Source organism: Acartia tonsa, chromosome 5, assembly GCF_053477335.1.
Source record: "Acartia tonsa isolate MP-2025a chromosome 5, ASM5347733v1, whole genome shotgun sequence".
NCBI classification, from domain to species: Eukaryota; Metazoa; Arthropoda; class Copepoda; order Calanoida; family Acartiidae; genus Acartia; species Acartia tonsa.
This window is the reverse complement of record NC_137264.1, coordinates 5,355,189-5,368,425: the sequence shown is the minus strand read 5'-3', so window position 1 is coordinate 5,368,425 and position 13,237 is coordinate 5,355,189. Positions and strand designations below refer to the sequence as shown.

Below are 13,237 nucleotides of genomic sequence, written 5' to 3'. Positions count from 1 at the left end.
CCATATAGTCATGGTTTATATTGTCATTATAATATTAACATGTCGATAATATATCAGCCATGACCACTTTTATTTCATCCCATATAGTCAAGGTTTATATTGTCATTATAATATTAACATGTCGATAATATATCAGCCATGACCACTTTTATTTACTAAGTATATTTGCAATTACTTTTATTTAATGAAATCTTCCAATTTTTAAAATAAATGTCTATAAACGAGCTCAAGTTTTCCAAGGAATATATGATTATAACTCATAGTGCTCCAATAATCCATAATAAACTCTCATTGCCCAGAACGATAAGACCCATTATTTTACTTTATTAAAAATAAATTCATTTTTTTCATTTCATGTTGCTATTTACCTTATATTGATGTATTTAATTTCTAATCATAAAAAAGAAAATTTAAATTTATAATATGATAAATTTAAGAAAACTATGTTTTAAAAGAATTCGATTGTGGCGACATTTTGTGTGTTCAAATATTAAACTAAAATTGTAATCATCATCATTAACCCTTTGGTGATGGTAATGTAAAGAAAAAAATATAATTTAAAAAATCTTTTAAAAATCATTTAAATTATTAAATATTTACTTTCTTTTAGATAGTAATGCCGGGTGAGGAAAATAGATTTATTGAGAAATAGATATGCATATAGAAAACTAGCCAATAGGGAGATAATTATATCGAGCCAACTCTAGTTTCATCCCATATAGTCAAGGTTTATATTGTCATTATAATATTAACATGTCGATAATATATCAGCCATGACCACTTTTATTTCATCCCATATAGTCAAGGTTTATATTGTCATTATAATATTAGCATGTCGATAATATATCAGCCATGAAAACTTTTAATTCATCCCATATAGTCAAGGTTTATATTGTCAATATAATATTAACATGTCGATAATATATCAGCTATGACCACTTTTAATTCATCCCATATAATCATGGTTTATATTGTCATTATAATATTAACATGTCGATAATATATCAGCCATGAAAACTTTTAATTCATCCCATATAGTCAAGGTTTATATTGTCAATATAATATTAACATGTCGATAATATATCAGCTATGACCACTTTTAATTCATCCCATATAGTCATGGTTTATATTGTCATTATAATATTAACATGGTGATATTATGTCAGCCATGACCACTTTTAATTCATCCCATATAGTCAAGGTTTATTTTGTCAATATAATATTAACATGTCGATAATATATCAGCCATTACCAAATCGATATTATTGTCGACAAAAATGTATGTAAACTTAACGCCTCCAGTTTTGGCAGGGAAAAACATTCTTTTTCACTTCCATAATTGAATGACTATTGTCTATTAAATGCGATTTAAAAGTCAAACTTTCTATAATTCATTAAAATAAAGATTAAACTAAAACTTTCTTATTTTATAATAAAAAGAGTTAAAGACTCTAGGGGGCTAGATGTCACTTCGGGTACTAGACCTCTCTCCACGCACCTTGGAACATACATACAATACTTATGATTGCGGTGTAAAGCGTCCAATCACCCATCAGACAACCAACTCTCTGAGATGCACGACCTTTGTCTGAGAAGTCCCAACTGTGCATGGTAGCTAATTGCGCCTGTTTTGGGCCAAGGCATTTCCCCCACTCTAACTATTTACGTCGCGCATCTGACATAGTAGCAGTGGGAACCATTTTTAACGTCGAACCTATCACCTTCCAGACGACGAGCGGATGCGCTACGTGTTGAGCCACGGTCGCGGGTTTATTTCATACTAAACCTGAATAGATTTATATATGATATGTTATAATTCAAGAGATGATCCGCAAGTTAACCAAGTACCTAGTTGTGCTAGAAATCACAATATCAAACAAATCAATAGTAATTAAATTCTAGCATGTTTTGCTAAGATATGTAAGATTTGCTAAGCTTATTACAGTATTACAAGAAAGATTTTGTTGGAGACCATTAACTGTTTTTCCCTTGGGGCCATTAAATTATAAGAAAGCACTTAGAAAATGAATTGATAGAACAAGGATGACAACATCCATAAAAGCGAAGATCTTAAACGATAGGACACACGGACATTAACATTTGTATAGTGTCAGAACTGAATAATCAGAATATAAAAGTATAAGATTCGAAGCAAAATTGTAAGTAAATTTGTTGAAAAACTACTTGATACAGGATTATGTTTATGGACATACTTACATTTTTAGGACTTGATTATAGAGTTGCTTTGCTTATAACATTGTACTTTGTTGTCCCATGAATCAGTATACCAAAAATCAAAACATTCGGATAATTAGATCACATAAATAAATTTTGTTAAAAAAGTAAAAAATCAACATGTTTAAAATGGACGTACGGACATTCTGATAATGATTATAGAGTTGCTACGCTTTTTAAATCATACCTAACTACTACAGGAATCACCATGCAAAGTTTGAAATCGATAGGACAATTCTAACATGCCTAAATTAACGAAAAAAGCTATCTGTCTCAGACGTACGGACGGACGTACGGACCGACCCTAATTATAGAAAAGCTTCGCTTTTAAAAAGTAAAATCTATATGTCTTTGGAAAATAACTTTTTAAATAAAAAAAACATGTATTACCTGGCAGGGGAGGTAATTCTCTTCACTTCAATCTTGCCACCACTGGTAAATAACAATCAGAATAAACTTATACCAGGGAAAAGGGAATATGATTCTGACAAACAACTCCAAGTAAAAATTTCCCCACAACCCCATTCTCTTTTTTCTCCCCCTTCTTACTCATTTCCCTTGATTACTTTAAAAATAAGTTTTACGCTAACTCTACGCCAACAAAATATTTAAGTTTCAGCAATTTTAAATGGAATTAATTGGCTGAACAGCAACCTCTGATTTATATAAAAGGAATTAATGTGAAAGTCTCGTAATCCAAGTTTCTAGTAAACGTAGAAACATCCAGAGACTATCACCGTTTATCATTTTCATATGAGTTTTAGAACACCCTGCTTATATAACACTTTATAAACTCAATGTATAGAATAACAACTCCTTAAATTAAATCCTTAAAAATCATAAATTTAAAATAATTAAAAAAATTTATCGATCTTATCAAAATAAATGTATGGCAAGGATAATAACATCCATAAAAATGTAGATTTAATATTGACATATTGTGATAGAGATGAATAGTAGCTAAGCTTCAATTATTATAACTGTAATTACATAAAAATATAAAATATTGCTTATAATTGAGAGACAAAAAAAAGATTAAAGACGTAAAGAAGGCCCTCTTTTCCTGCAAAATATCATAATCTTGTTATAGGCAAATTGCTTTTAAAAATATTTCTATCAAGTTTTATTAAGATTAGACGATTCTTTTTCATAAATATACAAAAAATGGATGGCGTACTGACGTCCAAACACAAACTTTAGATAATTAATCAAATTATTAGACCAATTACTCGCTAACATCACACGTAAAAAATTTACCAATCGATTTATCAAAATAAATTCTTATTAAACATGAAATATTAATATCTAAATTTCTACTAAAAAAATAAACATTTTTTAGTGCAGCTACTTTTAAAAGAGTTTGTCCGTACGCTAAAAATACTGCTTTATAAAGTTGTATGCTAAAATTCGACTTCTTAAAAAATACCACCAACCTTAAATTTCTGATCGCTAAAATAAACGATGACTTAAAAAGTAGTAAGGATTTTTTTGTTGGTTGCTAAAGATCTCAATAACTAGTTCTTTGTTCTAGGTAAGCTTAACTTTATTTTAGGTAAGCTTAACATAGGTCCTGTGATGGTTTTAGGCTATTATTATATTTTAAGTCGTGGAATGGTTGTAAGCTATTTTCTCTCCCCTTTGAATAAAGAACCACCAGATGATAGGGGCGCAACCACTAGTATTAGGAGAAGCAGTAAGGACGTATTTTTTAAGGCTATTTTTTGTCTTCAACTTTCCTTTTGAATAAAAAAGCCTCTAGATGCTGTAGTTGCAGCCTTATAGTAAAATATTAAATTCAAATTCATTTAAGAATGTTCAATATAAGGTTTAAATCTAAAAGTGGATTAAACGCAAATTATAAGATAAAAAACATTGCAAAATTTATTTATGTGAAGTGTAAAAAAGGGCAAAAAAATAAATTTCTTATATAAAATTGTTTATATTATACAATTAAATTCTTCGTTTTTATATAAGGCGCTATTCCCATGTGCATGTTAGAATCGTCATATTGTTTTCAAATCTTGAACGGAATTTCCATAACGTTAGGTATTGTAGCATTTCTAAAACTTTTATTTTAATATTAAAAACTGTCATTTAGTTAAAAATCATTACTTTTATGCTTTGCAAAGCTTCGCTTTTAAAATTTTGTCATCCTTTTGTGACTTTTTTTACTAAAATCTTAATAAGAAGAATGTGACTGTTCTAAAATTTGAGAAAATAATTTGATTTTCCTCCTCATTAACTAAGTGTCAAGGACATGGACCTTTGTTTTGATAAACAACCCGCAGCTAATTTGAGCCGCAGTTCATAATCTGCCGCAGTTATCGATTTTTTAATCTGATGCGGATGACGATTGAAAGCCTGAAAGCAAAGCCGCAGCTAATTTGAGCCGCAGTATCAAAATCTGCCGCAGTTAAGTCACAATTTCGATGTTTCAATCTAATGCGGATGACGATTGAAAGCCTTTAAAGCCAAATAACCGACCAAGTTAATTGATCTTGAACTGTCAAAAATTCTAAAATCTATTTTTTTAGCTCTGTATAAAAAGGTGCATCGTCTCTAGGGTCTAAGTAACCATAAACATTTATTTTTGTTTTGAAAAGAAAGTTATTGGGGGAGGTGTCGCATTCGCCACCCAACAGCCTAAAACCTAAAAAGTGTTGGCACCCAGCGATAGCTGAAGTTTCGAGACTTAAAAAAATAATAATTTCGTTGTTGGTTTAATCATCTACTTTCTATAAAGAGTAGGATTTATTAAATTTTTTCAATTCTTTGTAACACTTTCTTTATTCAATTTTGTATTTTTTTTTACAGAATACTGTTCAGTGTTACTAATGTAGAAATTTTTTAAAAGCCTGTTGCTACTTCAAATAATGTCCCAATTTTTTCACTGTACATTTGTACTACTTTAACTGTACACAATTATTGTACTTTTTTAAAGGTGCTTTTCATTTGCTATGCAAAATCTCTACGCAAAGTAGTAAGAGATTGATGTAGAAATGAGAAAGAAAACTATCCCTGTATTATGCTGACCTAACTATAAACCAAAAATAAGTATGAATAACAAAAATTAAAAAAAAGAATAGTGCGAAAATTCCAACAGATGATGTTTAGATTAATTAAGAAAATCCTCTTTAAAATTGAGGATTCATTTTCTTACATTTTCTAAAATAAATAGATTTTCTATCTTTAAAAGAAATAAAGTAACATCAATGTCCCATAAAAAGGTATAGTTCATTCTGTGGTAACGCCCCTTAATAGGCGTTTCGTCGTACTTTCACAGTAGCTTTTGATAAGTTTTTTTTAGGTTAGGTTAGGTTAAGTTGGGTTAGGTGATTGCCCCACAGGGTTAGAGTCCCCTGCAGGGGCTTGAAATAGGAGAAAAGCTACTGCAAAAATACGACGAAACGCCCCTTAATTGGCGTTGCTATGAAAGAGAATATACCAGAAAAATCCTCTTTAGAATTGAGGATTCATTTTCTTACAATTTCCCAAATAAATGAATTTTCATTGAGTAGGTGTTAATCTTTAAAAGAGACAAAGTAACAACAATTTATCTTGAAATTTTATATTATGACAGCCAGAAAAACGAACAAATTAAAAACAGATTGGTCATTTGGTAACAGACACACAAAATTCTTCCCTACAACTGAGAAAATCTAATTTCTCCAATGGTTTTGACAGACAGGCAGACATACAAATAAAATTATTGAGTAGCTTTACTACTAAAGGTTTAATATATCTATTCTATTGTTTCCTTGTTTCTTCTTCTTGAGCAGAATTTTGCCTAAAATTAATTAATCAAAGGTTATAAGGTTGGACTTGTACTTTGAATAGAAAACCAACCAAATAACCTAATTTTCAGGGTTCGGAAGCCGCGCCTCAGCAGCGCATAAGCCTCAGTTTTAAACCTGCTTGTGAGCAGAAAAAGAAATTTTTGAAAGAAGGATTGTCTACTAAAGAGACAGTTTTATACATCCAGCTAAATTTTATAGTGATAAAATGACGATTTCACTGAGGCTTACACGCGGCTTACGCGCGGCTTCCGATCCCTGCTAATTTGTCCGTATGTTTATCCGTCTTTGGCGCAATAGTAGAAACGTGATCTACTCTGCTGTTAACATAAGATTGTGAGATAGATAAAAATGGAATATTTTGTCAAATAATAAATAAGAATTTGTTATATAACTGACTTTATCCGTTCGTCTCCACCAAAAAATTATGTGAGATTTATGCGGGAAAATGGCACGAGTAAGGATGGTATAAAAGATAAGCTTCTGAAAATATTGAAGAGATCCCCTTTCTTATCAGCAAATCATCAACTATTGAATTATCAGTCAGTCTGTACTTATTTAGAAAGATAAAAGTTTTGTCAGAAATTCAGGGAGTAACGGAGGGGACAATGGGCAATTAATTCAATTTAAGAGTTATCAAAGAAAGGCCATGAAATCCAGATTAATCCAAATAATTATGAGGAAATTTTAAAGGGATTGTTAATTAAATAATAGATTTCCATAGCGTCATGTAAAGTGAAATCACAACTTGTTTTTGATGAAATATATTGAGGTTTTATGGTGTGATTTTTATATTACAAGATTATTGGTCCCGGCCAGCTGCTAGCTGTTTGGGCAAGAATATGACTGCCCCTTTTTATTCTGTTTATTTCCCTTGCCCCCACCTCCCCTCTCCCTTTCCCCGTCTGCTATTTTCAAAACTAACACAACGAGTAGTTATTTGTCCATTGTCCCCTCCCTTACTCCCTGCAGAAATTAATATAAGACAAGCACAATTATGAAACTTATTGATCGTGTCTTTGGACGGATGAACGGATGAACGTTCCCGAGTAGCTGCGCTACTTTTAAATAATATTTACCTCGATAATTCTTCTTTTGAATTCTTCTCTGAATATTTACTTCTAAATCTAAACAATTGAAATTATTTCCTGAATTTGAATTGAATGTTTATTATTATTATGTAAATCACTAAATTTAAATTGAATTATGTAAATGAATCAACTATAGTCTATCAATAACACTAGTTACTATTTTAATCGTCTCTATAGGATCTCAGGGATGGTATCCAAAGTTTTAAACAGCGCAATCTGATCCATTGCCTTAAAAACTTCTACTGAATTTTGATTGGCTGGATCCAAACAAATAGTGTTTAAATTTTTCAACCAGTAATTTTAATTCATGGAAGTGGTAATTTTGTTTATTATCATGGGGGATGTATATCCATTTATCATCGTGTGTTTTATCACTTAAGATCCTAATGTTATATGCTAAAGAACATTGTACCTTGACATTAAAGGTTTGAAATCATGCAAATTAAAGCACCCCACCTACCTCGCATTATATATTTGTATTACCTAGAAAGGGAAGAGAATGTGAAGCTATGAACATGCCTGGGTCCCTTCTTCTCCTCCCTGCCATGCTTACTCCTCTCCCCTGTACTCCCAGCCTCAGCATCTGTCTCATACTCACTACACAAGTTTACACAAATTTTAACAATAACCCTAACCGGAGATATACGGAAAGTGTCATGTGTGACGTCATAACAATCCAACTATAAAGGAGGGATGAGAGGAGAAGTAGAAGATCTAGACGTATTTTATGACGTCACTCATGACACTTTCCGTATCTAAAACCTATAAAAAGTGAATAAATTTAGAAAACTTTTAGCCAATGTATCCCGAATGACGCAATATTAGAATAGTGTATTATTTTGATATGACGTCATTAGGGATTTTTCGGCCAAAGAGCTTCTATTTTCTTGTTTTATCCCGTATATTGTATTCTTTTATTATGTACTAGTCTCTAATGTCTTTTTCACATCTGATTAAATGTAAAAATATTTAATTGTATCTACTGCAGTTCACGGTAAAATATTGCTGGTAACGAATGTTGCCAAAAATCTATGAATTTTAAAGGCTGCTAGCTGCCAAACGGCTGAACGTACAGATCATGCCCGCACACTGTTTAAAGCAGCATAAGAAGGCCTACAAATAATCTGGAATAGCCATAAATCAATAATGCATAATTATCTCGCAGTGCTGAGAAATGCGCGAAAAAGGCCTATTTTACGCGTTTTTTCTTCAGTGAAGCTTTTCCTGTGCATCATTGGCTCTTGGCTATTTGTAGGCCTTCATATACCGCTTAAAATGGTGTGCGGGTATGATCTGTACGTTCAGCCGTTTGGCAGCTAGCAGCCTTTAAAATTCATAGATTTTTGGCAATATTCGTTACCAGCAATATTTTACCGTGAACTGCAGTAGATCCATGAAATTTAATGTAAATTTTCCTGAAGTCAGTTTCTTCAGTTTCCGACACAGTCCCACCAGGATGTCTCCAGCTGGATGGCTTCCGGGAAAATCCTTTCCTTTTACCTGAGTTTTTTTTTCAACAGCTTTCATTGATCCAAAAATGCATAAGCATATAAAATATATAATTATTCGCTAATCAAAAATAAATTTAGTAATTCATGTTAAAAATAACAATACATAATTAGTAATAATAAAATGGATTTAAAACAATGTGTTTTTGATTGGTGGAGGTATTGAACTTGTTAAATTTAACCCTCACTTTTGTTTGGTGACATTTTGTAACCTAATGTCATCAAATTCATTATGATTTTTTCATCTCTTTATTTGCGTTAAAATAACTTTTTCAAGGCAAAGTATTGATTTAATCTTTCAATGAAAGTTTTCCTATGGTAGCAAAGCTGTGTTTACTGAGTAGGACCCCCTTGACAGCATCTTTTCCCAGGGATAGGATGGGTGTCCCCTCCCTCGACGAACCCTTGGAGTTTTTTCTTGACAGGGGGTTGGGGCTGGGAGGAGGCGCGGTGTCTACACCCTCATCAACTGTAACAAAAAATGTATTATTGCACAGAGGAAAGGGCCAATGTGCTGTAAACAGCAATACTCTTAAAATATTAATTTCGTTCGTTATTTTAGGTTATTTTTGTTATGGGGGGCACGGGTAAGATTTAATCTTGATTTGGTTGTACAAAAGTAACAGTGCCTAAACCTCTCCACCAATAAGATTAAGTAATAATTTGTTTATCATAACTGGGGTAATTAAGACTAAAAACGAGAAATATTTCAACCACTAATAATAAAATCATAAATAGTTACAATAATCTGATTATTCAAGAACACAGTAATAGTGTCTGACTGATTATGACGTAACAAAAAAATTAGCCAATGAAAGGCCACTATAAATTTTACCATTGGTCAATAACGGCCTCTCATTGGCTATTTTTTTTGTTACGTCATAATCAGTCAGACACTATTACTGTGTTCATTATTCAATTATTAAATTTTATTAATTCTTGTTTTACAGCAGTTTGAACTTAACAACGTATTCGATAAGAAATAATATTACAGAATGGATATATTATTACTTGTATCTTAAACGAGATTTTCATGTTCTCATATAAAGTGAAACACGCAGCGGGCTAAATTAATGATTTCCCCCTTCCACCCCCTTTACCCCGTTCCCTCACCTCCTATTGTATGTACGAACTGACCATTAAATGAGAGGAGAAAAGGCAATCTAAATTGATGACAATTTTCCCCTGTCATAATATCCACGATATTCTACATCTAATTTATTAGAATTCTTTAAGGGCATAAAGGTCAGAAATCTTAATCTCTTGGCAATGAGAGAAAAAAATAATTGCAAAAAATTATGATATTAATTATATTGCTATTTCTAGTTTTGATTTTAGATACTTTATTATTTTTTTATAAATATGTTCCAAATAATTGTATTGTGTAGGTATTTTAAACGAAAAAAAACTTATTTTTCATAGTCTTTCAAACATTTTTGTTTTAGACAGAAAATAATCGTTTTCTTTGGGACTATTTAATCATGTCCACATATGACTCATATCTTTTTTTGGGGGGGTGGGGTCAGAGGTGTCCAATCCTCAACAAAATGGCTTAAAACCACCGTAGGACCAATAATTATATTAGAGAAAAGTAGAACCCAATCCAAGTAGCTGTTATCGAGATCTTAAGCTTCAGAGATATACAGACGGACGGACGGACAGACATAATTCTACTTTGTATTATACGAGCAGCTGCGCTCCAAGCATCTAGGAGCTCTGTATTTAAAGGAGTAAGGATATTAGTAAAATAGCCTAAAACCTAACTTAGATATAAAAATTAGATAGCCTAAAACTATCCAGGAACCTATAAGAAGCTTCCATAAAACAGAGAACTCAATAGGTACAGTAGTTATCAAAATCTTAAGCTACAGACAACAAAGCTTACTACTTTATATCCTTACTAGCGGCTACGCCCCTAGAGGCCTCTAGTGGCACTTTAAATGTTTTTGTTTGTTAAAGTAAGTTTTTTATGTACGATACCAACTTATTTGACGCTGAAGTCTCCCAGATTTTAAGAAAATTTTCAATTTTTTTGTCATTTCTTTTGGGAGGGTGGTAGTACCCTCCCCCAAAATAGTTAAAAACCTTCCCAGGACATATGAGAATCTACCCTGTTAAGGAGAACCCGATCGGTTTAGCGGTTAGCGAGATCCTTCGGTACACACAGACAGACAGACAAACATCCTGTTACTTTAGTATAAGGATACTAAAGTAACAGGATGTTTGTGTGTCTGTCTGTGTATCTGTGTGTCTGTGTGTTTGTTTTTACCGAAGGATCTCGCTAACCGCTGAACCGATCGGGTTTTCCTTAACAGGGTAGATTCTCATATGTCCCGGGAAGGTTTATAACTATTTTGGGGGAGGGTACCACCACACTCCATAGAGAAATTAATTTTTTTTTTAATTTATCAATTTTAGAAAGAGAGTTCAACGAAAAACGTAATTTTTTTTTACTTTTTCTTTTAAAATCTAAAATAAGAAATTGAATTATTAAATTCGACTCTCTCCTCCTCAAATGCCCCTAGAGGCCTCTAGGGGCGTAGCCGCTAGTAATAGGATATAGGATTTGAATGCTCAATACTTAAGGAAGTCTAGAGAAAAGGAGGTCAGGGTAATATTTTTCAAAGCTAACATCAAAACAACAACAGCATATTTCTTACATGTTTTAATCAATCTATATGAAAAGTTATGGATATATTTAAAACTAACGGCTACGTCCCTAGAGGCCTCTAGGGGTACTTGAGGAGAGGAGAGTGGAATTTGATAACTCAATTTCTTATTTTAGATTTTTTTATTGGGGGGGGGGGGGGGTGCCGGGTGCCCCCTAATTTTTAATTTTGGTTAAAAAAAAATTTAAAAAATTTTGAGGGGGGATTTTTCATTTTTTGAGTGGGTTGGGGGTACCCCAACCCCCAAGAAAATAAACCTTTCCGGGACCTATGAGAAGCTACCCTGTTAAGGAGAACCCGATCGGTTCAGTGGTTAGCGAGATCCTTCGGTACAAACAAACGCACAGACACACAAACATCCTGTTACTTTAGTATAAGGATTTTTGTCTATTAAGATCACTAACACGAATGGGGAAGGGGGTGAGACATTATTGTATTTATGGAGATATCAGCGTCTTGAATTTTAATTACCTATAAAAAAATATTTTTTTAGGGGGAAACGGTTTTTTTGTATAAATTATATAAGAAAAAAAACACAGATAAATTTCCATAGAAGATAAAGTATAGAATTGAAAACCTCAAATATATCTTGGAAAATTGAAGAAAAGTAAATAAAAAACTTATAACCAACTTGAATTGTACGATTGTCCAGTTTGGACAAAACTGAAATAATACTGTTTGAAAAGAAAATATATCAAATGTGCCAATATCATTATTTTTGTCCAAATATTTCTTAGTCATTTTTTAGTAAATTCGTGTTTAAATTCAATTTTGTACATGGTTTTGCACATTATTTAAAGTTTTAATCCATGTGAATGGCCGAATGCCAGGCATTATGACTTTCAGTAAATTATTAAAAAAAGGCATTTAATTAAGTAATTATCTTAATAATTTCTGTAATGATGCGATTTTACCAAAAGCCATAATAACTTTTGGGACGTTCAAAAGTTCCAATTTTATTTCAGGCTAGCCAGGCAGAATCGTCTACCTGGATAATTGGATTCTATTATATACTTTATCTTCTTTGTAAATTTCACAAGCTCATAAATTAGATAAACTTACCAATATCCGATGTCGGTGTGCTGGGCAGTACAGCTATGGATGGAATTACTGTCGCCGCACAGCTTATATCTCTATCTACCAAACTCATTATTATAACTTTTAGTGTATTTACACTTTACATCACAAATGGATTTATACTTTCTTGTTTATATTTAAAACATAGTAGCAATCATGTTAAGTATTTTTTTTTATTTTCACTCTTTAATGATTTCTGTATTCAACGTTTATGACTTAAAATGCTGAAAAATCATTTTGTTTGGATAATTATCATTTTCAGCCTTTTTTTTTGTATATTTAATCACCTTTTGTATATAACAAATAAAACAATATTATCATTTTATTGATAACTGAAAAATAATAGAATCAATAAAAACTATGACAATCATGTCCATATGTACAGCTATTTAAAAAAACTAAACATATCATAGTAATGCTAGTTAAATAACTATTTACTAATATCAATACGGAGGTTTATTCAATTGTATGAAATGTATGTAGTAGCAACGATACTTAGTGAAGCTGATACAGTGTCCAACCCCAGACGATTTTTATTGTGCCTATGAAAATGACGTCATACTGGCCTACTATTGGCCAATTAAAATGTATACTGACCTGCCATTGGTAATTTAGTCTGTGTATTGGCCTATCATTGGTCATTGGTATTGTATGATGTCATTTTTATAGACACTTTAAAAATAAACAGCTTCCCAAATTTATTTATCCGCTGCCAAAAGCCTAAAAAAAGTCCACAACTGGCTAAGTTTCTAAGTTATTGAATAGTAGCTATGCCCTTAGAGGCCTCTAGGGGCATTTGTTGAAAGGAAACTTTATATTTTAGTTTTCAGACAAGTTTTAAAATTGAAGGGGTATTTTTTTAG

General features: G+C 31.9%; 1 protein-coding gene across 1 annotated transcript in view; it reads right to left on the bottom strand.

The window, feature by feature from the left end:
• LOC145319908 (uncharacterized) overlaps positions 1-12,772 on the bottom strand; it is a 29,590-nt gene extending 16,818 nt beyond the window's left edge. Inside the window, exons 1-5 of the mRNA XM_080162309.1 lie at positions 12,360-12,772; positions 8,944-9,097; positions 8,538-8,622; positions 7,604-7,719; positions 7,109-7,156 (exon numbers count right to left, since the gene is read on the bottom strand). Coding sequence (XP_080018435.1) covers positions 7,109-7,156; positions 7,604-7,719; positions 8,538-8,622; positions 8,944-9,097; positions 12,360-12,447 — 491 coding nt within the window. The 5' untranslated portion in view covers positions 12,448-12,772. The remainder of the gene's footprint in view (positions 1-7,108; positions 7,157-7,603; positions 7,720-8,537; positions 8,623-8,943; positions 9,098-12,359) is intronic.
• Positions 12,773-13,237: the final 465 nt, after the last annotated feature.